Here is a 27,937-nt window from a genome sequence, read left to right as displayed (position 1 = left end):
TTATTTGTGCTATAAAGGCGGTTGACTTTATTGCTTTTTTCCATATTGTTAAACAACATTCTAAGTCACAATACATTCCTTTTAATTGACATGTACAACATGTATTTGACAGGGATACTGCACATCAATCAACATGTCTGTAAATGTGCCAGATTTAGCTGTAGTCCCTGGGCAGGTAGATACACATAGAAAAATACAACGTTATAAAACATTTAGTAAAACATTGTGTATAGATGGGGGCTGATTGGTCCTTCAGCCACTCTCAAGTCATTGGTAAAGGGGAGAGAGGTTGAACAGCTCCTTATATGTCCTTCAGCCACTCTCAAGTCATTGGTAAAGGGGAGAGAGGTTGCACAGCTCCTTATATGTCCTTCAGCCACTCTCAAGTCATTGGTAAAGGGGAGAGAGGTTGAACAGCTCCTTATATGTCCTTCAGCCACTCTCAAGTCATTGGTAAAGGGGTGAGAGGTTGAACAGCTCCTTATATGTCCTTCAGCCACTCTCAAGTCATTGGTAAAGGGGAGAGAGGTTGAACAGCTCCTTATATGTTCTTCAGCCACTCTCAAGTCATTGGTAAAGGGGAGAGAGGTTGAACAGCTCCTTATATGTCCTTCAGCCACTCTCAAGTCATTGGTAAAGGGGTGAGATGTTGAACAGCTCCTTATATGTCCTTCAGCCTCTCTCAAGTCATTGGTAAAGGGGAGAGAGGTTGAACCGCTCCTTATATGTCCTTCAGCCACTCTCAAGTCATTGGTAAAGGGGTGAGAGGTTGAACAGCTCCTTATATGTCCTTCAGCCACTCTCAAGTCATTGGTAAAGGGGAGAGAGGTTGAACAGCTCCTTATATGTCCTTCAGCCACTCTCAAGTCATTGGTAAAGGGGTGAGAGGTTGAGCAGCTCCTTATATGTCCTTCAGCCTCTCTCAAGTCATTGGTAAAGGGGAGAGAGGTTGAACCGCTCCTTATATGTCCTTCAGCCACTCTCAAGTCATTGGTAAAGGGGTGAGAGGTTGAACAGCTCCTTATGTCTGTCAATGGTCAATGTGCTCTCACTGAGAAAACTGCTGATAGACTGAGGTGGTTGTGTTGATATCCAGCCCCTCTCATTAACCTCTATCAGGCCAACACTGTACAATATATTCATAAAATACATTTCTGTGGTTTTAAGTTTAATGCCAAATTCTCAGAGCTATTTTCCCGGACACATTCACAGTGAGTATGCAAATACAGTAAGTAAATTCCAATAACATCACAATACATGTTTACAATGCGTATACAATACATGCTTACAATGCGTATACAATGAAATTTAAAATCTAAACTTTAAAATACACAGACATCAGGTAGGTAGGTGTGTTGGTGTGAGAGAGAGACATAGTTGTATCAACATGTTCTGCTAGATAGGGGTCCATCCCTAGGTACCTAGTGGAGGACTAACTGACCCTCCTGCTAGATAGGGGTCCAGCTAGGTACCTAGTGTAGGACTAACTGACCCTCCTGCTAGATAGGGGTCCAGCTAGGTACCTAGTGGAGGACTAACTGGCCCTCCTGCTAGATAGGGCTCCAGCTAGGTACCTAGTGGAGGACTAACTGACCCTCCTGCTAGATAGGGGTCCAGCTAGGTACCTAGTGGAGGACTAACTGATCCTCCTGCTAGATAGGGGTCCAGCTAGGTACCTAGTGGAGGACTAACTGACCCTCCTGCTAGATAGGGGTCCATACCTAGGTACCTAGTGGAGGACTAACTGACCCTCCTGCTAGATAGGGGTCCAGCTAGGTACCTAGTGGAGGACTAACTGACCCTCCTGCTAGAAGATCCACACCTCCAGGAGGCTGCAGAAGGAGAGAGGCTGTGTGGCTGGACCTTTGGTTAGTTTATTGCTATTATAGTGGTCATGTTTGATTGACATTTTCTGTACATTTTCGGGAGCCTGAATTAAAGCAACAGACAACAAGACCATGTTGAACCACCCTGCCTGTCTATTCTGCCTGGTCTCCCCACACCCAGGGGTTGGCTACAACTGTAGATCTGAAGCTGTGTACAAAGACAGAGAGTCCATCTTCCCAAGAAGGTTTATCATCCTGGAACATGACTCAGTTCCTTTTCTCAACACCATGTCGATGATGTCACGTGCCTTCTCTGCCCTCTCAGGTATCCCCTTTATTGAGGCCATTTCCTCCCTTCCTTCCTTCAGACAGAGTGAGTTGCAATCCCATAAAGGATCTAAGGAAGGTCAAGATGTCAACGTGGTGGTGTGTTTTTGACTAGCCAGCTTCATGCTGTAGCACTGGCTTGACGAGGTGAAGAAGTGTCTTTGACTAGCCAGCTTCATGCTGTAGCACTGGCTTGACGAGGTGAAGAAGTGTCTTTGTCTAGCCAGCTTCATGCTGTAGCACTGGCTTGACGAGGTGAAGAAGTGTCTTTGTCTAGCCAGCTTCATGCCGTAGCACTGGCTTGACGAGGTGAATAAGTGTTTTTGTCTAGCCAGCTTCATGCCGTAGCACTGGCTTGACGAGGTGAATAAGTGTTTTTGTCTAGCCAGCTTCATGCCGTAGCACTGGCTTGACGAGGTGAAGAAGTGTCTTTGTCTAGCCAGCTTCATGCCGTAGCACTGGCTTCACGAGGTGAAGAAGTGTCATTGTCTAGCCAGCTTCATGCTGTAGCACTGGCTTGACGAGGTGAAGAAGTGTCTTAGTCCACAGACTAGGAGACAGGCCTCAGCGTCTTCAGATTAGGTTCTACAAGAAAGAGGATGGAGGAGAAGGGAAGAGAGAGATCAGAAAGTATGGAGGAGAAGGGAAGAGAGAGATCAGAAAGTATGGAGGAGAAGGGAAGAGAGAGATCAGAAAGTATGGAGGAGAAGGGAAGAGAGAGATCAGAAAGTATGGAGGAGAAGGGAAGAGAGATCAGAAAGTATGGAGGAGAAGGGAAGAGAGAGATCAGAGAGTATGGAGGAGAAGGTGAGAGAGAGATCAGAAAGTATGGAGGAGAAGGGGGAGTTCCACCTGAGATAATGATGTGATGATGGTCCTATGATGTAACTACAATAAGATAACAGTCATTTATTACAGACAGAAACACAAAAACATGCTTCCATTCTGGAAAAACAGTTCCTCTTTGATCTGGGTAGCTGTGTTTTTATTTGACCTATATTTTAATCATTACACATATTCAAGGGAGGGAGCAAAGAAAACTGTCTTACCTAGATTCACTCAAGTCCCTAACAAGATGGTTTTCATGTTCAACGAGAGCTTTGAGACAAGCTCCCGTCACTTCTGGTCCTTTGGGGATGACTGCTTTCAGTAGTTTTCTCATTCGGTCCTGTTCAGTTGTTTCAGCTGTTATTCTGGAGTGCTCTTCTTCACCAATCATGTTCTTTGACCACAGATCATCTGCTATTGGCATTGAGTTTTTGGTTCGCTGAATTAGTTTAGCCCAGTGTTTCTTCAGAAACTCCTCAGCAGGAATGTCAGGGACTGTTAATGCTGAAGGGGGGGTCAATTAAATTAATATGGCTTTAGGGTTAACAGCAGCTGTTTCTACATCTTCCAGTCTCTCCAGTTATCATTCCTCTGATAGTCATTTATTGTATAGAGCCGACTCCAGGGTTGTGGTCAATTCCAATTAAAGTCAGTCAATTTAAAATAAAAAAATTGAAATAATAGTTTTTCCTATTAGGTTTATTGAGAAGTCATTGAAAATAGATGCCCTTATTAATGTTTTCTCAACAATCTACTCAGAATACTCTATTGTCAAAGTGGGCCTGTCCCCCATACATTCAACATCTGGAAGGTCCCTCAGTCAAGTATCGCATTTCAAGCACAGATTCAACTATATACAAAGACCAGGGATCTTTTAGAAAGCCTCATAAAGAAGGGCAGTGATTGGTAGATGGGTAACAATAACAAATCAGACATTGAATCTCTCTTTAAGCATGGTCAAGTTAATAATTATCCTGTGGGTGATGTATTAAACCACCCAGACACATCAAAGATGCAGTCGTCCTTCTGAACTGAGCTGCAGGACAGGAAGGAAACTGTTAGTGATGTCACCATGAGTTCATTGGTGATTTTAAAACAGCTACAGAGTTCAATGTCTGTGATGGGAGAAAACTGAGGATGGATCAACAACATTGTAGTGACTCCACAATAATGACTTAAATGACAGAGTGAACAGAAGAATACAAAATATACAGAATAAAAATATTCCAAAACAGAAATACCTTATCGAAATAAGTATTCAGACCCTTTGCTATGATATTTGAAATTGAGCTCAGGTGCATGCTGTTTCCATTGATCATCCTTGAGATGTTTGAACAACTTGATTGGAGTCCACCTGTGGTACATATAATTGATTGGACATGTTTGGGAAGGAACACACCTGTCTATATAAGGTCCCACAGTTGACAGTGCATGTCAGAGCAAAAACCAAGCCATGAGGTCGAAGGAATTGTCCGTAGAGCTCCGAGACAGGATTGTGTCGAGGCCCAGATCTGGGGAAGGGTACCGAAACAGTTCTGCAGCATTGAAGGTCTCAAAGAACACAGTGGCCTCTATCATTCTTAAATGGAAGAAGTTTGGAACCACCAAGACTCTTCCTAGAGCTGGCCGCCTGGCTAAACTGAGCAATCGGGGGAGAAGGGCCTTGGTCAGGGAGGTGACCAAGAACCTGATGGTCACTCTGAAAGAGCTCCAGAGCTCCTCTGTGGAGATGGGAGAACCTTCCAGAAGGACAACCATCTCTGCAGAACTCCACCAATCAGGCCTTTATGGTAGAGTGGCCAGACGGAAGCTACTCCTCAGTAAAAGACACATGACAGCCCGCTTGGAGTTTGCCAAAAGGCACCTAAAGGACTCTCAGACCATGAGAAACAAGATTCTCTGGTCTGATGAAACCAAGATTGAACTCTTTGGCCTGAATGCCAAGCGTCACATCTGGAAGAACCCTGGCACCATCCCTACGGTGAAGCATGGTGGTGGCAGCATCATGCTGTGGGGATGTTTTTCAGTGGCAGGGACTGGGAGACTAGTCAGGATCGAGGGAAAGATGAATGGAGCAAAGTACAGAGAGATCCTTAATGAAAACCTGCTCCAGAGCGCTCAGGACCTCAGACTGGGGCGAAGGTTCACCTTCCAACAGGACAACGACCCTAAGCACACAGACAAGACAACGCAGGAGTGGCTCCGGGACAAGTCTCTGAATGTCCTTGAGTGGCCCAGCCAGAGCCTGGACTTGAACCCGATCGGACATCTCTGGAGACCTGTAAATAGCTGTGCAGCGACGCGCCCCATCCAACCTGACAGAGCTTGAGAGGATCTGCAGAGAAGAATGGGAGAAACTCCCCAAATACAGGTGTGCCAAGCTTCTAGCATCATACCCAAGAAGAATCGAGGCTGTTATCGCTGCCAAAGGTGCTTCAACAAAGTACTGAGTAAAGGGTCTAAATACTTATGTAAATGTGATTTTATTTTATATATACACATTTGCAAAAATGTCTAAAACCTGTTTTTGCTTTGTCATTATGGGGTGTTGTGTGCAGATTGATGAGGGGGAAAAAACGATTTAATCAATTTTATAATAAGGCTGTAACGTAACAAAATGTGGAACAATTCAAGGGGTCTGAATACTTTCCGAATGCACTGTAACTCATGTTTACTTACTTGTTGAATGGGTGGCAGTAATGTATTCATCTGAAAGATAAACAAAATGAGGTTATATCACTCTAAATAGCATCTGTTACAAAAGTACAAAGTTATGATTGACATATGCTCCTACCTTGTGATACCACTTCTTTCCATGCAATCCTCTCATCATCACCGAATAACTCCATCTCAATGTCAACCCCTGTCATTTTCACAACCGCCTTGAAAAAGCTTGGTGTGGAGTCTCTATGTATGAGATGAATCTTCTGGAGAGAGATGGAGAGAACGAGAGAGAGATTGCTTGCAATGTAAACATATGTTTCCCATGCCAATAAAGCCATGTGAATTGAGAGCCATCGAGCGACAGAGAGCAATGGATAGAAATGTGACTTAAATGTCAGATTCATGTTCTTAGTCTACTAAAACTGTACCTGTGGATTGATGGCGGTAGAACAGGGAATGTTCAGTCTGAAGTAACTATTCAGTTTGAAGGCCTGCTCTGGTCTTGAGATGAGAACCCTTGAAGACCCTTGAGACTTTTCCTGTTGTTCCACAGCCTGCGAAACGAGGCATGGAATACACAGCCAGACAATGTATAGTCTTATTCAAACATTATTCAGAAAACTAGCAACACACTATTATCTTCATGTTATGAGTGTCAACATAAACCGTACCACTGCTTAGTTAAGGTCACCTCTAAAATAATGGTACCTCACCTGTATTTGGCTGGGGTTACTGGGGAACAGGTATAGGCGTGGAATTAGTGTTTGCTTTTTCACTGTCATATAGAGCATCAGCTCACAGTGGACATCTATGTTCCACGAAAAGATATAGCTCAGTATAACAGAGATAACTGAGAACTTGGGATGGAGAATCTTAGCATGGAATCTGGTGACCTCATGCACTTCCTCAAAAGACACTCCATGTTCCTCTACATGAAGAATCTTCATCTCATTCCTCAGGGAAGGGTTGGTCCCTGAACAACACAATAAAAAGGAGACAGAAAGACAAATATTGTATTATTCATCCAACTAAAACACAAAGAATATGCAGTATCAGATCACAGTAAACTCAAACTCCCAGAATATTCATTCATTCATTCAGGAAGTGAAACTCAGTTACATGGAAATGTCTTTCTGAATACTATGTCAATATGGTTTTACCTAAACAGACAAAGTGTGGCAGATGAACTTCCTCCAGTTCACCTAACTCCATAGTGATGTCCAGCAATGGACCACCTTGTCCGTACTGCATGTCTTTCAGAAGGTGACTGTAGGGATACCAGTTCCTGAAGTGATACTTCAGAATGACATCTCTGTCACACACCCAGTGGAGCCCAGACACTGTGCACTCATAACGCCCTTTGGGTGTCCTGTGCCTGAGGGCAACAACAAGATATGGTAGAGAGGGTCAATCGTCAAATGGAGAGGTTGGATTAGAAGCCTATTCCCAAAGGTAATGGGGAAATACACTAGCAAGTGGAATGAAATGTTAAAAGTAGTTATTTTACCTGAACATTGTCACTCCCTGGACAGTGGAAGTCAAGGGTTCAATCTGAAGCCAGTGTGTGGAGTCCTGAACAAGGACAAGCATGTCAGTTATACATATGGGGCCAGTTTCCTGGACACAGATTGAGTCTAGTGCTGGACTTAAAGCATGATCAATGGAAGTTTCAATAGAAAGTTATTTAAGGTCCAGGACTAGGCTTAATCTGTGTCCGGGAAACTGGCCCATTAACCAAAGTAACTAATCTAATGTCTTTATTCAATGTTACATGGAATGCTGGTGATTTATCCAATTAAACTGTCTAATGACAAAATATGATAACAGCTAAAATCCTGCATTCCTACAAGCAGAACACAGGACTGTCTATATCCCAGTATGAATGGTTGGTCAGTACACACCTGGCTTTCAGACTGTGTTTATATTACTAAAGCAGAACACAGGACTGTCTATATCCCAGTATGAATGGTTGGTCAGTACACACCTGGCTTTCAGACTGTGTTTATATTACTAAAGCAGAACACAGGACTGTCTATATCCCAGTATGAATGGTTGGTCAGTACACACCTGGCTTTCAGACTGTGTATATATTACTAAAGCAGAACACAGGACTGTCTATATCCCAGTATGAATGGTTGGTCAGTACACACCTGGCTTTCAGACTGTGCCTGACTCCTGAAGGTATGTAAAAGTAAGAATTGACATTATGACTTACCTCAACATGGTCACAAGTCTTACAGCTCTGAGGAATCCCTGAAGTCAAAAGTAGTTATTTAAAATGGACAATCTCATGTAATAACTAATTAATAATTATTAAATAGACTTGTAATAAAAATCTATATATGTTAGCAACAGTCTCATTAGCACACAGTGTATATTAATGAATGTTTGTGGAAGCAGGAAACAACATGATTCTGGTCCATGTTTTGGAGATGTCGGGGGCCTGATTTCTGGTAGATCCCAGGATGAGAGCTTAAAAGGTAGAGTCAGCTAAATGATGTTGTACGAGCACCACCGCAGATATTGTGATGAGCAAGATGCCTTATTTCTCTCTCACACAGTCACACACAGTATCTGCCCATGTGCACGGGTTCTCTTCACTCTCTTACAGCGTGGTAGTCACGGGACCAAAACAGCTGAGAAGTTTAGCATCGCGCTCTAATGCCCTTACAGTGAGGGAAAAAAGTATTTGATCCCCTGCTGATTTTGTACGTTTGCCCACTGACAAAACATGATCAGTCTAATTTTAATGGTAGGTTTATTTGAACAGTGAGAGACAGAATAACAACAACAAAAATCCAGAAAAAAGCATGTAAAAAATGTTATAAATTGATTTGCATTTTAATGAGGGAAATAAGTATTTGACCCCTCTGCAAAACATGACTTGTTGGCAATCACAGAGGTCAGACGTTTCTTGTAGTTGGCCACCAGGTTTGCACACGTCTCAGGAGGGATCTTCTCCAAGTCATTAAGGTTTCGAGGCTGACGTTTGGCAACTCGAACCTTCAGCTCCCTCCACAGATTTTCTATGGGCTAGGCCACTCCAGGACCTTAATGTGCTTCTTCTTGAGTCACTCCTTTGTTGCCTTGGCCATGTGTTTTGGGTCATTGTCATGCTGGAATACCCATCCACGACCCATTTTCAATGCCCTGGCTGAGGGAAGGAGGTTCTCACCCAAGATTGAAAGGTACATGGCCCCGTCCTAAGTCCCTTTGATGCGGTGAAGTTGTCCTGTCCCCTTAGCAGAAAAACACCCCCAAAGCATAATGTTTCCACCTCCATGCTTGACAGTGGGGATGGTGTTCTTGGGGTCATAGGCAGCATTCCTCCTCCTCCAAACACGGCGAGTTGAGTTATTGCCAAAGAGCTCGATTTTGGTCTCATCTGACCTCAACACTTTCACCCACCCATTCAGATGTTCATTGGCAAACTTCAGACGGCCCTGTATATGTGCTTTCTTGAGCAGGGGGACCTTGCGGGCGCTGCAGGATTTCAGTCCTTCACGGCGTAGTGTGTTACCAATTGTTTTCTTGGTGACTATGGTCCCAGCTGCCTTGAGATCATTGACAAGATCCTCCCTTGTAGTTCTGGGCTGATTCCTCACCATTCTCATGATCATTGCAACTCCACGAGGTGAGATCTTGCATGGAGCCCCAGGCCGAGGGAGATTGACAGTTATTTTGTGTTTCTTCCATTTGCAAATAATCGTACCAACTGTTGTCACCTTCTCACCAAGCTGCTTGGCGATGGTCTTGTAGCCCATTCCAGCTTTGTGTAGGTCTACAATCTTGTCCCTGACATCCTTGGAGAGCTCTTTGGTCTTGGCCATGGTGGAGAGTTTGGAATCTGATTGATTGATTGCTTGCTTCTGTGGACAGGTGTCTTTTATACAGGTAACAAACTGAGATTAGGAGCACTCCCTTTAAGAGTGTGCTCCTAATCTCAGCTCGTTACCTGTATAAAAGGCACCTGGGAGCCAGAAATCTTTCTGATTGAGAGGGGGTCAAATACTTATTTCCCTCATTAAAATGCAAATCAATTTATAACATTTTTGAAATGCATTTTTCTGGATTTTTGTTGTTGTTATTCTGTCTCTCACTGTTCAAATAAACCTACCATTAAAATTATAGACTGATCATGTCTTTGTCAGTGGGCAAACGTACAAAATCAGCAGGGGATCAAATATTTTTTTCCCTCACTGTAGTTGTTGCAGAAATTGACCCACATTGCTATTTACTTTGTGCATCTACATCATATTGCTGACTCTACATTTAAGTTTGTTTTGACCAAATAGATCATGATTGTGTTCCTTGCCTGGGACTCAAGTATAATGAACGCTTTAAAATTATTTTGATTGAAAAACAATTAAATCAGTTAACACTCACATTTCTCAGGTCCAGGCTTGATACAGCACTCTCCACCATGGTCTCTGGTGTTCTCAGGTCCAGACTTGATACAACACTCTCCACCATGGTCTCTGCTGTTGGTAAAGCAGAAGGATAGACTGTGATTAAACTAAATACAACTTATAAAGGCTTTATATAGCATACATACAGTCTTCATAAGCAATACAAAGGTGTATAACGGGTGATAGAACCACTCCCTATGGTGGCCTAAATTTACATTTACATTTACGTCATTTAGCAGACGCTCTTATCCAGAGCGACTTACAAATAGGTGCATTCACCTTATAGCCAGTGGGATCACCACTTTACAATGTTTTAATTTTATATATATATTTTTGTTTTTGTTATATAATTGTATTATTTTTTTTTATTTTTTTTTGGGGGGGGGTTGGGGTAAGGGGGGGGTAGAAGGATTACTTTATCCTATCCCAGGTATTCCTTAAAGAGGTGGGGTTTCAAATGTCTCCGGAAGGTGGTGAGTGACTCAACTGTCCTGGCGTCGTGAGGGAGCTTGTTCCACCATTGGGGTGCCAGAGCAGCGAACAGTTTTGACTGGGCTGAGCGGGAACTATGCTTCCGCAGAGGTAGGGGAGCCAGCAGGCCAGAGGTGGATGAACGCAATGCCCTCGTTTGGGTGTAGGGACTGATCAGAGCCTGAAGGTACGGAGGTGCCGTTCCCCTCACAGCTCCGTAGGCAAGCACCATGGTCTTGTAGCAGATGCGAGCTTCAACTGGAAGCCAGTGGAGTGTGCGGAGGAGCGGGGTGACGTGAGAGAACTTGGGAAGGTTGAACACTAGACGGGCTGCGGCATTCTGGATGAGTTGTAGGGGTTTAATGGCACAGGCAGGGAGCCCAGCCAACAGCGAGTTGCAGTAATCCAGACGGGAGATGACAAGTGCCTGGATTAGGACCTGTGCCGCTTCCTGTGTAAGGCAGGGTCGTACTCTCCGAATGTTGTAGAGCATGAACCTACAGGATCGGGTCACCGCCTTGATGTTAGCGGAGAACGACAGGGTGTTGTCCAGGGTCACGCCAAGGCTCTTCGCACTCTGGGAGGAGGACACAACGGAGTTGTCAACCGTGATGGCGAGATCATGGAACAGGCAGTCCTTCCCCGGGAGGAAGAGCAGCTCCGTCTTGCCAAGGTTCAGCTTGAGGTGGTGATCCGTCATCCATACTGATATGTCTGCCAGACATGCAGAGATGCGATTCGCCACCTGGTTATCAGAAGGGGGAAAGGAGAAGATTAGTTGTGTGTCGTCAGCGTAGCAATGATAGGAGAGGCCATGTGAGGATATGACAGAGCCAAGTGACTTGGTGTATAGGGAGAATAGGAGAGGGCCTAGAACTGAGCCCTGGGGGACACCAGTGGTGAGAGCACGTGGTGCGGAGACAGCTTCTCGCCACGCCACTTGGTAGGAGCGACCGGTCAGGTAGGACGCAATCCAAGAGTGAGCCGCACCGGAGATGCCCAGCTCGGAGAGGGTGGAGAGGAGGATCTGATGGTTCACAGTATCAAAGGCAGCAGACAGGTCTAGAAGGACAAGAGCAGAGGAGAGAGAGTTAGCTTTAGCAGTGCGGAGAGCCTCCGTGACACAGAGAAGAGCAGTCTCAGTTGAATGACCAGTCTTGAAACCTGACTGGTTTGGATCAAGAAGGTCATTCTGAGAGAGATAGCAAGAGAGTTGGCTAAAGACGGCACGCTCAAGAGTTTTGGAGAGAAAAGAAAGAAGGGATACTGGTCTGTAGTTGTTGACATCAGAGGGATCGAGTGTTGGTTTTTTGAGAAGGGGTGCAACTCTCGCTCTCTTGAAGACGGAAGGGACATAGCCAGCGGTCAAGGATGAGTTGATCAGTGAGGTGAGGTAAGGGAGAAGGTCACCGGAGATGTTCTGGAGAAGGGAGGAGGGGATAGGGTCAAGCGGGCAGGTTGTTGGGCGGCCTGCCGTCACAAGTCGCAAGATTTTATCTGGAGAGAGAGGGGAGAAAGAAGTCAAAGCATAGGGTAGGGCAGTGTGAGCAGGACCAGCAGTGTCATTTGACTTAACAAACGAGGATCGGATGTCGTCAACCTTCTTTTCAAAATGGTTGACGAAGTCATCCACAGAGATGGAGGAGGGGGAGGGGGGGGGGGATTCAGCAGGGAGGAGAATGTGGCAAAGAGCTTCCTAGGGTTAGAGGCAGATGCTTGGAATTTAGAGTGGTAGAAAGTGGCCTTAGCAGCAGAAACAGATGAAGAAAATGTAGAGAGGAGGGAGTGAAAAGATGCCAGGTCCGCAGGGAGTTTAGTTTTCTTCCATTTCCGCTCAGCTGCCCAGAGCTCTGCTCTGTGAGCTCGCAATGAGTCATCAAGCCATGGAGCTGGAGGGGTTTCATCAGGTCCTTCAGCTCCATAGCCACCCCGCTCACCTCTCTCCTGAAGGGTGGGCCTCAGAAGCTGGCCTGGAACCCTGAGGCTGACGCTGCCTTCAAGAGGCTGAAGGAGAGGTTCACCACAGCACCCATCCTAAAACACCCAGATCCATCTCGTCCTTTCATCCTGGAGGTGGACGTGGGTACGGTCCTCTCCCAGCGGCACAGTAAGCCAGAGAAAATTTATCCCTGTGCCTTTTTCTCTAAAAAGCTTAGCCCCGCAGAGAGGAACTATGTAGTTGGAGACAGGGAGCTGTTGGCGGTGGTCCTCGCTCTGGAGGAATGGAGACACTGGCTGGAGGGCGCAGTCCATCCATTCCGGATTCTTACTGACCACCGGAATTTGGAGCACATACGGGCAGAAAAACGGATGAACTCTCGTCAACCCAGGTGGGCCCAATTTCTCACTCGCTTCCAATTCATTCTGTCCTACCGCCCAGGATCCCAGAATGTGAAGGCCGACGCACTCTCCAGGATGCACCATACCGGAGAAAGGAAGGATCTGGGGGATCCTGCCCTCGTCTCTCATCGTTGCTCCTGTCGTTTGGGATGTGGACGAAGACATCCGCCTGGCGGCTCAGGAGGACCCAGCGCCTGCCAACACCCCTCCGGGTCGCGTGTATGTACCCACCAGTGTCCGTGACCGCCTGCTGATCTGGGCGCACACCACCCTTACGGCAGGGCACTCTGGTATTATGCGCACCCTGCATTCTCTAGCCCAAAAATAATGGTGGCCCACCTTGGCTTCTGATGTCTCCCGCTATGTCAACTCCTGTTCCGTATGTGCCCAAACGAGGACACCTCGGAACGCCCCGGCAGGCAAACTAGTTCCTCTTCCAGTGCCTCAGCAACCTTGGTCACACCTGTCCATAGACTTTGTCACCGACCTTCCACGTTCTGACAGCTTCACCACAGTCATGGTGGTCGTAGATCGTTTCTCCAAATCATGCGTTTTTTTGCCACTAACTGGTCTTCCTTCTGCTCTCCAGGTCGCTGAGGTCCTGTTCCAACAGGTCTTCCAGCATTATGGACTTCCGGAGGACATTGTCTCGGACCGTGGCCCCCAATTCACCTCCCGAGTGTGGAAGGCTTTCCTGGAGAAGATCGGGGCCACGGCCAGCCTCACTTCCGGGTATAGGCCTCAGTCGAATGGGCAGGTGGAGCGCATGAACCAGGAGCTGGGGAGGTTTCTTCGTTGCCACTGTCAGGACCGGCAGGGTGAGTGGGCAAGGTTTCTTCCCTGGGCAGAATATGCCCAGAACTCCCTCGTTCACTCCTCCACAGGGCTCACTCCCTTCCAGTGCGTCCTGGGGTACCAGCCGGCCCTGGCCCCTTGGACACCCAGCCAGACCGACGCGCCTGCTGTCGACGAGTGGTTCCGCAGGGCTGGACAGGTCTGGGACGCCGCCCATGTCCATCTCCAGATGGCCATTCATCGGCAGAAGGACCAAGCCGACCGCCACCGCAGTGAGGATATATTCCTTTCATGCTGATTTTAGAATATTCACATGAAAATGTGTTGCCAATTGGATAGCAACCTAGCTTGTGATACAGATTCTTTGCTCTGGGGAAGAGGCTTCCAGGGGGGGGGCGGAAGAGGGCGGTTACCTTCTTTTAAAGCTACAGTTTGCAATTAGATTTTTTTCAACGTTTGACTTAATGATATAGGCCTATGTGCAGGGCTATTACGGGGACCGTATTACCGCCACACCGGGGGTCATGAGTCATGACGGTAGTTGAATTCCACGTGACCATTTAGTCATGGTAATTAGGCTTCTCCAAGCTCTGATGCTGCTGATGGTCATTAGTAGCCTACCAAACTTGCTAACTGCCTGGTACTCAGCACTCTATTGTCCCTCTAATCACTCTGACATCAATGCAAATGTAATCGAAAATCTAGTCAAACACTTCATGAGAGCCCATGAACTCATGTTGCGCTAATTTCTTATAGGCTATGCAATTGCAACAGAGTGATGGCCTCTATTAAATAGAGGAGGATCCCATCAGCTTTCTATATGCTAGGCCTACAATATTTATTTATCAACTTTTCCTAATATTAAGCACATTGCTTCTCTTTACAACGGGAGTATAGCCTACCTGGCTGGCATGAAAATTAACCATGTGAAAAGCGTCCTCCATTCTATTTTATTTAAGTGCATAGATTACATGTATTTTTTCCCCGCTGCTTTGAGACAGGTGCATGATAATGGTCCATTCTAAATCAAAACGAATTTCACACATTATTTAGTATTCAGTGCATTCGGAAAAGTATTCAAACCCCTTCCCTTTTTCCACATTTTGTTATGTTACAGCATTATTCTAAAATTGATTAAATACTTCTTATTTTTCTCAATCTACACAATTCCCCATAATGACAAAGCAAAAACAGGTTATTAGAAAATTTTTGCAAATGTATAAAAAAAAAAAAAAACTGAAATACCTTATTTACATAACTATTCAGACCCTTTGCTATGAGACTCAAAATTGAGCTCAGGTGCATCCTGTTTCCATTGGTCATCCTTGAGATGTTTCTACAACTTGATTGGAGTCCACCTGTGGTAAATTAAATTGATTGGACATGATTTGGAAAGGCACACACCTGCCTATATAAAAGGTCCCACAGTTGACAGATCATGTCACAACAAAGACCAAGCCATGAGGTCGAAGGAATTGTCCGTAGAGCTCCGAGACAGGATTGTGTCGAGGCACAGATCTGGGGAAGGGTACCAAAACATTTCTGCAGCATTGAAGGTCTCCAAGAACACAGTGGCCTCCATCATTCTTAAATGAAAGAAGTTTGGAACCACCAAGACTCTTCCTAGAGCTGACCACCTGGCCAAAACTGAGCAATCGGGGGAAAAGGGCCTCGGTCAGGGGAGGTGACCAAGAACCCGATGGTCACTCTGACAGAGCTCCAGAGTTCCTCTGTGGAGATGGGTGAACCTTCCAGAAGGACAACCATCTTTGCAGCACTCCACCAATCAGGCTTTTATGGTAGAGTGGCCAGACGGAAGCCATTCCTCAGTAAAAGGCACATGACAGCCCGCTTGGAGTTTGCCAAAATGCACCAAAAGGACTCTCAGACCATGAGAAACAAGATTCTCTGGTCTGATGAAACCAAGATTGAACTCTTTGGCCGGATTGCCAAGCGTCACGCCTGGAGGAAACCTGGCACCAGCCCTACAGTGAAGCATGGTGGTGGGAGCATCATGCTGTGGGGAAGTTTTTCAGCAGCAGGGACTGGGAGACTAGTTAGGATCGAGGGAAAGATGAACGGAGCAAAGTACAGAGAGATCTTTGATGAAAACCTGCTCCAGAGAGCTCAGGACCTCAGACTGGTTCACTTTCCAACAGGGCAACTACCCTAAGCACACAGCCAAGACAATGCAGGAGTGGCTTCGGGACAAGTCTCTGAATATCCTTGAGTGGCCCAGCCAGAGCCAGGACTTGAACCCGATAGAACATCTCTGGAGAGACCTGAAAATACCTGTGCAGCGACGCTCCCCATTCAACCTGACAGAGATTGAGAGGATCTGCAGAGAAGAATGGGAGAAACTCTCCAAATACAGGTGTGCCAAGCTTCTAAAAATCCACCTTTCCAGAAATAAGTCTCTCACTGTTGCTGCTTGCTACAGACCCCCCCTCAGCCCCCAGCTGTGCCCTGGACACCATATGTGAATTGATCGCCCCCCATTTATCCTCAGAGTTCGTACTGCTTGGTGACCTAAATTGGGATATGCTTAATACCCCGGCCATCCTACAATCCAAACTAGATGCCCTCAATCTCACGCAAATTATCAACGAACCTACCAGGTACAACCCTAAATCCGTAACCATGGGTACCCTCATAGATATCATCCTGACTAACTTACCCTCTAAATACACCTCCGCTGTCTTCAACCAGGATCTCAGCGATCACTGCCTTATTGCCTGCGTCCGTAACGGGTCCGCGGTCAAACGACCACCCCTCATCACTGTCAAACGCTCCCTAAAACACTTTAGCGAGCAGGCCTTCCTAATTGACCTGGCCCAGGTATCCTGGATGGATATAGATCTCATTCTGTCAGTAGAGGATGCCTGGTTGTTCTTTAAAAGTAATTTCCTCTCAATCTTAAATAAACATGCCCCATTCAAAAAATACAGAACGAAGAACAGATATAGCCCCTGGTTCTCCTCAGACTTGACTGCCCTTGACCAGCACAAAAACATCCTGTGGCGTACTGCATTAGCATCAAATAGCCCCCGCGATATGCAACTTTTCAGGGAAGTTAGGAACCAATATACACAAGCAGTCAGGAAAGCAAAGGCTAACTTTTTCAAACAGAAATTTGCATCCTGTAGCACTAACTCCAAAAAGTTTTGGGACACTGTAAAGTCCATGGAGAATAAGAGCACTTCCTCCCAGCTGCCTACTGCACTGAGGCTAGGAAACACTATCACCACCGATAAATCTACAATAATCGAGAATTTCAACAAGCATTTTGCTACGGCTGGCCATGCTTTCCACCTGGCTACCACTACCCCGGCCACCAACTCTGCACCCTCCGCTGCAACTTGCCCATGCCCCCCCCGCTTCTCCTTCACACAAATTCAGACAGCTGATGTTCTGAAAGAGCTGCAAAATCTGGACCCCTACAAATCAGCTGGGATAGACAATCTGGACCCTTTCTTTCTAAAACTAGCCGCCGAAATTGTCGCAACCCCTATTACTAGTCTGTTCAACCTCTCTTTCGTAACGTCTGAGATCCCCAGAGATTGGAAAGCTGCCGCGGTCATCCCCCTCTTCAAAGGGGGTGACACTCTAGAAAAGTATTTGAAAGCCAAGTTAACAAACAGATCACCGACCATTTCGAATCCCACCGTACCTTCTCCGCTATGCAATCCGGTTTCAGAGCTGGTCATGGGTGCACTTCAGCCACGCTCAAGGTCCTAAACGATATTATAACCGCGATCGATAATAGACAGTACTGTGCAGCCGTCTTCATCGACCTGGCCAAGGCTTTCGACTCTGTCAACCACCGCATTCTTATTGGCAGACTAAATAGCCTTGGTTTCTCAAATGACTGCCTCGCCTGGTTCACCAACTACTTCTCAGATAGAGTTCAGTGTGTCAAATCGGAGGGCCTGTTGTCTGGACCTATGGCAGTCTCTATGGGGGTGCCACAGGGTTCAATTCTTGGGCCGAATCTTTTCTCCGTGTATATCAATGATGTCGCTCTTGCTGCTGGTGACTCTCAGATCCACCTCTACGCAGACGACACCATTTTGTATACATCTGGCCCTTCATTGGACACTGTGTTAACAAACCTCCAAACAAGCTTCAATGCCATACAACACTCCTTCAGTAGCCTCCAACTGCTCTTAAACACTAGTAAAACTAAATGCATGCTCTTCAATCGAACGCAGCTGGCACCCGCCCACCCGACTAGAATCACCACTCTCGACGGGTCTGACCTAGAGTATGTGGACAACTACAAATACCTAGGTGTCTGGTTAGACTGTAAACTCTCCTTCCAGACTCACATTAAGAATCTCCAATCCAAAGTTAAATCTAGAATCGGCTTCCTATTTTGCAACAAAGCCTCCTTCACTCATGCTGCCAAACATGCCCTCGTAAAACTGACTATCCTACCGATCCTTGACTTCGGCGATGTCATTTACAAAATAGCCTCCAACACTCTACTCAGCAAATTGGATGTAGTCTATCACAGTGCCATCCGTTTTGTCTCCAAAGCCCCATACACTACCCACCACTGTGACCTGTACGCTCTTGTTGGCTGGTCCTCACTACATGTTCGTCGTCAAACCCACTGGCTCCAGGCCATCTATAAATCACTGCTAGGCAAATCCCCGCCTTATCTTAGCTCATTGGTCACCATAGCAGCACCCACCCGTAGTCTGCGCTCCAGCAGGTATATCTCACTGGTCATTCCCAAAGCCAACACCTCCTTTGGCCGCCATTCCTTCCAGTTCTCTGCTGCCAATGACTGGAACGAATTGCAAAAATCTCTGAAGCTGGAGACTCTTATCTCCCTCACTAACTTTAAGCATCAGTTGTCAGAGCACCTTACCGATCACTGCACCTGTACACAGCCCATCTGAAATTAGCCCACCCAACTACCTCATCCCTATATTGTTATTTATTTTGCACCCCAGTATCTCTATTTGTACATAATCTCTTGCACATCTAGCATTCCAGTGTTAATACTAATTGTAATTATTTTGCACTATAGCCTATTTATTGCCTTACCTCCATAACTTGCTACATTTGCACACACTGTATATATATTTTCTGTTGTATTTTTTTTTGACTTTATGTATTTTTACCCCATATGTAACTCTGTGTTGTTGTTTTTATCGCACTACTATGCTTTATCTTGGCCAGGTCGCAGTTGTAAATGAGAACTTGTTCTCAACTGGCTTACCTGGTTAAATAAAGGTGAAATAAAAATAAAATAAAATAAATAGTGTCATACCCAAGAAGACTCAAGGCTGTAATATATGTCAAAGGTGCTTCAACAAAGTACTGAGTAAAGGGTCTGAATATTTGTATTTTTTTAAATAAATTTGCTACAATTTCTAAAAACCTGTTTTTTTGCTTTGTCATTTTGGGGTATTGTGTGTAGATTGATGAGGGGGTAAAAACTAATTTAATCAATTTTAGAATACGGCTGTAACGTAACAAAATGTGGAAAAAGTCAAGGGGTCTGAGGGTAGACGATGATCACACAAGTGTGTTAAAATCCATTTAATCCATTTTATTTAGAAATTCTTTAGTAAGTTACACTTCAAAGCTAAGTCTAGTTGTCTTATTTTAATTATTTAAATAAAATATGGGGGGGAAATGGTGTTGAACATGTCAGCATTCATATCCGCCCTGGGGAGATTGATGTAAAATCCCTCTTTTTAACTCACCTTTAATTTTCTTTGTTCTTTCTTTGTTGTTCCTTTTCCAAACAATCCATTATGTACAATTATAACTAAATATGATTTGAATAATGCAAGATTTTAAATCCCAGCAGTCTTTAAAAGTACATTCAGGAGCAAAAGGTTTTCAATAGTTGTTTTTAACTCATTAAAAAAATAAAATTCATTGGAATATAATATTGGAATGGAATATAACTAATAACATTGGAATATAACATTTAATAACAATAACTTAACTCAGTGTAACATTGATGTGTCAACTCGCTTATGCTCTGCTATTGCACGATTTTAATTTGTACATAGGTCACAAATAAAACTATCCGCAGTAAAATTGGAACACAACTCATGAGCCCACCTCCTTCACTGCTCACATCTAATCCAGTCCCCACCTGTGACTGAAAACAGGGGGATAGATGCCAATTGAAAAGCTCTCTCTTAAAAACGTAGCTAGCTATCTAGCTATATGACATAAAATTCTATGTAAAATAGCTAAAAGGTTATAAAGTAACATTAATTGTAAAGCTATCAGTCCCTAGTGGAAACATTTACAATTGCAATCAAGTTACGTTTTCTTTTTAATGTATGTTACCTCAGACGATCTGGTAGTAAGGTTGCTAGCTAGCACTCCTAGCATTTACTGCTAGTGAAGTTGCTAGCTAGCAAGTTAGCATAAACTAGCACTAACTGGGCTAGTCAATGTCTAGATGACAGGTAGAAACACATTCATAACCATAAAGGGGTAACTAGCCCCCCTGGGCGAGTTGCCCCCAACACACTTATCCAACATATTACTACTTTACTCAAAGATTATCTACATTTTTCTCTCTAAACAAGTGGATTATTTAATCTTAAGGCTTACCTACTTGTATATTTAAAAAACAAATATAGATCTAACTTCATTGGAATACATCTCCAACTTCTACCATTTAAAAAAATTTGATCAATTTACCACAAAATCGTTTTGTTGAAATATCTCCAAAAGTTGTGATGACATAGAGGACATTTTTTGTTGAGCAAAAGCAGTGGCAGCCAGGGAAAGTGTTGGAAAAATATTTTGGCGACATCTTATGGTCTTAATGTGAATTACGGGGGGGGGGGGGGGGAGAAGTTAGCCCAGGGGGCTAGTTACCTCCTAGTACCCTGAAATGAATAAATAGTCTAATAGCTTTTCAACATTTTAAGCTAAACGTTCTCATCTGTTGCGTCAGGCTCATTGCTTAAAACAGGTTTTTTGATGCTAGTGGTTGTATTAATTTGGGATCTATCGCATCCCACAACGATCCCAGACCGTTTTTTGGAATATTTATTTCTCGCACAGAACAGGTCAACTTTTGTACTATGGGGATAGTAGATTGACATAGGCTAGTGCTTTTGCTGTTCGTTAGGCCTACTCATCTTGTTGGCTGACGAAAATAAATTGTGGACAGTTCTTCCAATATCTTCAATATGCGCCTCGGAATTGGACATGCGCAGTTCTGTCCCCGATGTGTCGGTCTTCACTTGAGCCTGTGAGAAAGACCGGATCACATGACGGAGGGCCATGTGAGTGAGAGGTGCTTCTGCACGCAGCCGGGAGAATGGAATTATAATTATTATATTCAGCCAAGGGCACAACGGCCACTGGCCACAAAAGGCATGGATTTGTTTAGGGTGCATTACGGCCACACAATGGGGATGCAGCCAGGAAATTCGAGGAATATCAAGTGTTTGTCAAATTGTGAATGAGAGACTGATGAAGTGTGTACAGCCTGCGCAAAAAAACAGAGCAGAGCTCATGCATTTCATGATACCTTTTTTCAAATCATCATTAGAGAGTCTCATCATGCAGCCTTAGAATTTTTTAAAAATCAAAACATATGGCCCAACGTTTGTATCACAACTAAAGTAGATAAATAACTCTACATTAAGCATACAGGAGTACCTGTTTCTTTGTTAACCGCTCAACACAGAATAGCCGCATGTGCGCACTCCCTCAAATCGTTTGGAGAAAATATATGTTCTATTTTATTCAGCTATGTTCAATTGTATTCTTCATACTATAAAATAATGCCATGGAATTCTAAGCCAATCTTGTCTGCTAAATGAACTAGTGTAGCCCACAGCCATATGGCATAGCCAGATCAGGGCCTAACATAAGGACAACTCAGAGTATGCCATTCTGTTCTTCTGAAATAGACTACATTTTCTTCATATCATGTTATTTTAGACCTATCTAAAATAAATAATGGATTTATTGTGATGGTGTAGGCTATATTACATGGATTTATTAGACTTTTTTAAATGTAGATGTTCCAAAGGTCTGCATCAGTGGCTTGTAGGCTGTGTGTGGAAGCCAGGAGATGCTAAATGTGTTTATGTTCATTAACGGCCAATTACCGTGAGACCGGCAGTTATTTGCTTGACAATCACCGGCTGACAACATTTCATGACCGCCACAGCCCTACCTACCTGTTATGTAACTTGGAAACACTTCTCTTTAATTAGTTGTACATCTTTAAAATAACTGTATATATTTACAATTGATCTCTTACCTCTTAGAACTGGTGTCTTGAGGCAGACTCTTTTTAGAGGCAGTGGCCCCCTCCTCTGTTTCAGAATACTTCCTCTTAGAGGCAGTGATTCTCTTCTCGCTCTCCCCAGAGAGACTCATTTTAGAGGCAGTGGTCCCCTCCTCTCTCTCCCCAGAGAGACTCATTTTAGACGCAGTGGTCCCCTCCTCTCTCTCCCCAGAGAGACTCATTTTAGAGGCAGTGGTCCCCTCCTCTCTCTCCCCAGAGAGACTCATTTTAGAGGCAGTGGTCTCCTCCTCTCTCTCCCCAGAGAGACTCATTTTAGAGGCAGTGGTCCCCTCCTCTCTCTCCCCAGAGAGACTCATTTTAGAGGCAGTGGTCCCCTCCTCTCTCTCCCCAGAGAGACTCATTTTAGATGTAAGTCACAGCTCACTCAGCTACAATAAGAAATAACAGAACAGTCAATATTTCTGAACATTGTTGAAGAACCATTAACAATGACAAGACTTTTACTGTCACAGAGTTCACACAACGACGTCATCTGCTAAGTGAAATGACCTTGATAACAGCATTTGTCAGTTAAAATGTAACAACCTGGGGTTGGAACTGAAATTATTTTCCAATTGTTTTGTTCTGAACAGAACCATAATTTATTTTGTTCTGTTCCACTGTTTAGAACAGCAAAATTAAGTTCTGAACCGGTTCAAACCCAAAAAAAAGTAACAGTTTCTATTGTTCCTTTCTGTTCCTTTTTTTAAACCTCTGAAATCTCTCTATTTTTATTTTATTTAGCTCAACATTTAATTACTTCACCACCTGTGGAAGGAACTTTGAAGGTCTTTGAACTTCAGAGAGTTGGCTTACCTAATGTTCGACCAGCGCTAGCTAGCTAGTTAGTTAGCAAGTTTGTGTGTGCAGAGCAATCATTGAGGCCGTGGCTCGCGATGCGCAACAGCGCACCGGCTAAGTTAAATCAAGCGCACCTGAAGTGTCGTCACTAGTTACCACAGCCACAAAGCCTCCAATCAGATGAGTGTTATGACGCGTATGCTGACCGACTTGCAGGGGTAGACGAGAGACGTGCATTTCTTTTATCCAGTGATCCATCATTGATTTTATTTTATTAGCTGTAATAAAACCAACCGTTCTAAATGTAAAGTGGTTATTTTTATTTTCAAAATTCACAAGTAAAAACGTACACAGTTTCACAGAAATTTCAAGTTTTGAAATTGGCTGATTTTTGGCTGATTTTAGATTATAACTTCAACACTGTTACTTTATTTGGCACTACCTATAGCAATTTATTCATTTTACATATTTAACATCTTGAGTTGAGAAAACATGTTTTTATTAAGTTGAACTCTTTGACAGAATGTTAAGATTAGGTGGAGTAAAGGTTACACTACTCAAAAAGGTCCTCAATTGGTGGAACAACCATCACACGCTATCCTCCTCCCTTCTTCCCTAGCGTCCCTGACAACAAGGTACACACATACTTTTTTGTACATACATACATACATACATACATACATACATACATACAAAAGTATGTGGACACCCCTTCAAATTAGTGGATTCGGCTATTTCAGCCACACCCGTTGCTGACAGGTGTATAAAATCGAGCACACAGCCATGCAATCTCCATAGACAAACATTGGCAGTAGAATGGCCTTACTGAAGATGTATAATATAAATGATATAATAATAATATAAATATAATCAAAATAACTTAAACATGAATACAGTTGAAGTCGGAAGTTTACATACACCTTAGCCAAATACATTTAAACTCAGTTTTTCACAATTCCTGATATTTAATCCTAGTAAAAATTCCTTGTCTTTAGGTCAGTTAGGATCACCACTTTATTTTAAGAATGTGAAATGTCAGAATAATAGTAGAGAGTGATTTATTTCAGCTTTTATTTCTTTCATCACATTCCCAGTGGGTCAGATGTTTACATACACTCAATTAGTATTTGGTAGCATTGCCTTTAAATTGTTTAACTTGTGTCAAATGTTTCCGGTAGCCTTCCACAAGCTTCCCACAATAAGTTGGGTGAATTTTGGCCCATTCCTCCTGACAGAGCTGGTGTAACTGAGTCAGGTTTGTAGGCCTCTTTGCTCGCACACGCTTTTTCAGTTCTGCCCACACATTTTCTATAGGATTGAGGACAGGGCTTTGTGATGGCCACTCCAATACCTTGACTTTGTTGTCCTTAAGCCATTTTGCCACAACTTTGGAAGTATGCTTGGGGTCATTGTCCATTTGGAAGACCCATTTGCGACCAAGCTTTAACTTCCTGACTTATGTCTTGAGATGTTGCTTCAATATATCCACATAATTTTCCTTCCTCATGATGCCATCTATTTTGTGAAGTGCACCAGTCCCTCCTGCAGCAAAGCACCCCCACAGCATGATGCTGCCACCCCCGTGCTTCACGGTTGGGATGGTGTTCTTCGGCTTGCAAGTACCCCCTTTTTCCTCCAAACATGACGATGTTCATTATGGCCAAACAGTTCTATTTTTGTTTCATCAGACCAGAGGACATTTCTCTAGAATGTACGATCTTTGTCCCCATGTGCAGTTGCAAACCGTAGTGTGGCTTTTTTATGGCGGTTTTGGGGCAGTGGCTTCTTCCTTGCTGAGCGGCCTTTCAGGTTATGTCGATATAGGACTTGTTTTACTGTGGACATCAATACTTTTGTACCTGTTTCCTCCAGCATCTTCACAAGGTCCTTTGCTGTTATTCTGGGATTGATTTGCACTTTTCGCATCAAAGTACGTTCATCTCTAAGAGACAGAACGCGTCTCCTTCCTGAGCGGTATGACGGCTGCGTGGTCCCATAGTGTTTATACTTGCGTACTTTTGTTTGTACAGATGAACGTGGTACCTTCAGGCGTTTGGAAATTGCTCCCAAGGATGAACCAGACTTGTGGAGGACTACAATTTTCTGAGGTCTTTGCTGATTTCTTTTGATTTTCCCATGATGTCAAGCAGAGGCACTGAGTTTGAAGGTAGGCCTTGAAATACATCCACAGGTACACCTCCAATTGACTAAAATGATGTCAATTAGCCTATCAGAAGCTTCTAAAGCCATTACATCATTTTCTGGAATGTTTCAAGCTGTTTAAAGGCACAGTCAACTTAGTGTATGTAAACTTCTGACCCACTGGAACTGTGATACAGTGAATTATAAGTGAAATAATCTGTCTGTAAACAATTGTTGGAAAAATTACTTGTGTCATGCACAAAGTAGATGTCCTAACCGACTTGCCAAAACTACAGTTTGTTAACAAGACATTTGTGGAGTGGTTGAAAAACAAGTTTTAATAACTCCAACCTAAGTGTATGTAAACTTCCGACTTCAACTGTACATACATACATACATACATACACACACATGCACACACACAAAAGTATGTGGACACGCCTTCAAATTAGTGGATTTGGCTATTTCAGCCCCACCCGTTGCTGACAGGTGTATAAAATCGAGCACACAGCCATGCAATCTCCATAGACAAACATTGGCAGTAGAATGGCCTTACTGAAGATATCAGTGACTTTCAACGTGGCACTGTCATGGGATGCCACCTTTCCAACAAGTCAGTTCGTCAAATTTCTGCCCTGCTAAAGCTGCGGCAGTCAACTGTGAGTGCTGTTATTGTGAAGTGGTAGGCCACACAAGCTCACAGAACGGGACCGCCGAGTGCTGAAGCGAGTAGCGCGTAAAAATCGTCTGTCCTCGGTTGCAACACTCACTATCGAGTTCCAAACTGCCTCTGGAAGCAACGTCAGCACAAGCTTCATGAAATGGGTTTCCATGGCCGAGCAGCTGCACACAAGCCTAAGATCACCATGCGCAATGCCAAGCGTCGGCTGGAGTGGTGTAAAGCTCGCCGTCATTAGACTCTGGAGCAGTGGAAACATGTTCTCTGGAGTGATGAATCACGCTTCACCATCTGGCAGTCCGATGGACAAATTTGGGTTTGGCGTACTGTTTTTCATGGTTCGGGGTAGGCCCCTTAGTTCCAGTGAAGGGAAATCTTAACGCTAAAGCATATAATGACATTCTAGATGATTCTGTGCTTCCAGCTTTGTGGCAACAGTTTGGGGAAGGCCCTTTCCTGTTTCAGCATGACAGTGCCCCGTGCACAAAGCGAGGTCCATACCGAAATGGTTTGTCGAGATCGGTGTGGAAGAACTTGACTGGCCTGCACATAGCCCTGCCCTCAACCCCATCGAACACCTTTGGGATGAATTGAAACGGCGACTGCGAGCCAGGCCTGATCGCCCAACATCAGTGCCCGACCTCACTAAAGCTCTTGTGGCTGAATGGAAGCAAGTCCCCACAGCAATGTTCCAACATCTAGTGTAAAGCCTTCCCAGAAGAGTGGATGCTGTTATAGAAGCAAAGGGGGGACCAACTCCATATTAATGCCCATGATTTTGGAATGAGATGTTCGACAAGGAAGTGTCCACATACTTTTGGTCATGTAGTGTATCTCATGCCACACTGTTTGGCAAACCCTTATGCTTGCTAGCTAGCTCATGTTAGATGAGAATAGCAAAAGTTAAATACTAGTTATCAAAAAAATTAAAACGTCAACTTACCCTTTTGCCCAAGACTTTAGTATTTTCCTAATGTTCTGAATTTTTGTGACGTTGCCAATTCTTGTTCCCGAATGTATTTCGTTATTTGGTCCTCAAAACTTGAACTGGAGATATGCCAGTTGGAGAATGCAGCGTTGCCCGCAACCTAATGATTGGTCCCGTAAGCAGGCCTTCTGACTTTGTGTCTGTGGTAACTAGTGACCACCCACCTGAAGTGAGCAAAACAGTTGACCACCTTTCTGAGCTGTGTCACCACAAATCTTTCTCAACCTAATGCTGCGTTGGGAACAACTGGGAACTCTCTCGACTTTCGACTTCAGTGCAACTTGGTACTCGGAAAAAAAAAACGTTTCAATGCCCATTGCTGCACGTCACTTTTACTTCGCCGAATTGACGAGACTGACTTTTTTTCATAGAAACTAGTTTACCTGAAACACGTCTTTCTCCGGGAAGTGAAAGAGCGCAAATATAATAATCACGATCATGTGCAGTCAATCGCCCATACCCTACCTCATAGCCCTGTAGCCTATAATATAACATTGATTCATATTGACTAGGCTAATCAATATGAATCAGCGACAATGTAAGTAAGCCTAAAATGATCGACATTGAACGTTGAAATCAGTATTTTAATGACTTAACAATTCTGCGGATGTCTTACCCCCTAAATCACCTCTCTCTGCGATGGCCTAACTTTTACAAAACAATTTTCTACATCAAATTGTAAAAGAACGCTACAAACCTCAGAAACATTTTTCTTCGACCGATAGCGTCCATTTTTTCCTCTACTTCCTTATAAATGTACTTCCTATTTCAACACAGTGGGCGGGTTCACCACGTATAGGTTTATAGTATATATGTATGTAATGTAAAGTCTTCATACACTTAATGCAAGTAGTCAGCTCATAAATTCATATTTTATCTCGTAAAAGTGGGTTTTTATTCTTTTATTTCAGGATTTGATTTAGTGATGTTTTGCAGTGTTACCAAGGGAGGGCCCTGTGACAACACCCAGGTTTGGCAGAAGGACGCTAGACGGTCATATCTGTGTGGTAACATGATAGGATGGGTAACCAATGATATACAATGACTCTGCAAACCCCCCAAAATACCCATTGATGCAAAGAAACCCCTCTTTACCTGTTGCGCGATGGTGGAAATTGTATGTTACAGTACCTTTTGCTGATGATTGCATCCAAAACATTGACTCTTCGAGGGATGTGAGATGCCGCTGGCCGATCAGCAAGCTCCGGCTGAAAAGTGCCCTGTTGCCAAAAACCCGAGGATGGATAACACTTTGACGTGCACCCGAATGGCATGGGTTTGCCTTTCTAAAGTAGGTCTTAAATCCTCTCAATGATCCTATAAGATTGGTTTTGGGAAACGATATCTGATGAGCCAATCTGTACTTTCTGCTAAAAA

At 44.1% G+C, this 27,937-nt stretch overlaps 1 protein-coding gene across 3 annotated transcripts; it reads right to left on the bottom strand.

Moving 5' to 3' along the window:
* Positions 1-27,318, bottom strand: LOC311121730 (NACHT, LRR and PYD domains-containing protein 1 homolog). Of its 3 annotated transcripts, XM_084196187.1 has the most exons (12): positions 27,258-27,302; positions 21,924-22,339; positions 10,032-10,126; positions 7,861-7,898; positions 7,153-7,217; positions 6,806-7,020; positions 6,359-6,618; positions 6,074-6,199; positions 5,776-5,908; positions 5,661-5,690; positions 3,203-3,485; positions 1-2,738 (listed from the first exon to the last, which is right to left on the bottom strand). In XM_084196187.1, exons 2-12 carry the CDS (start codon positions 22,310-22,312, stop codon positions 2,732-2,734), a joined length of 1,641 nt encoding a protein of 546 aa, XP_084052313.1. In that variant the 5' UTR covers positions 22,313-22,339; positions 27,258-27,302; the 3' UTR covers positions 1-2,731. The 3 variants fall into 3 exon arrangements, with proteins under 3 accessions (XP_084052313.1, XP_084052312.1, XP_084052314.1); XM_084196186.1 differs by lacking the exon at positions 27,258-27,302 and having other exon boundaries at positions 21,924-22,119; XM_084196188.1 differs by lacking the exon at positions 1-2,738 and having other exon boundaries at positions 3,394-4,017; positions 27,258-27,318.
* Between the last annotated feature and the right edge of the window lie 619 nt (positions 27,319-27,937).

This window comes from Coregonus lavaretus, assembly GCF_964263955.1.
Source record: "Coregonus lavaretus genome assembly, contig: HAP1_SCAFFOLD_1342, whole genome shotgun sequence".
Taxonomy (NCBI): Eukaryota; Metazoa; Chordata; class Actinopteri; order Salmoniformes; family Salmonidae; genus Coregonus; species Coregonus lavaretus.
Note: the sequence above shows the minus strand (reverse complement) of the source record. Positions and strands in the feature narration are given on the sequence as shown.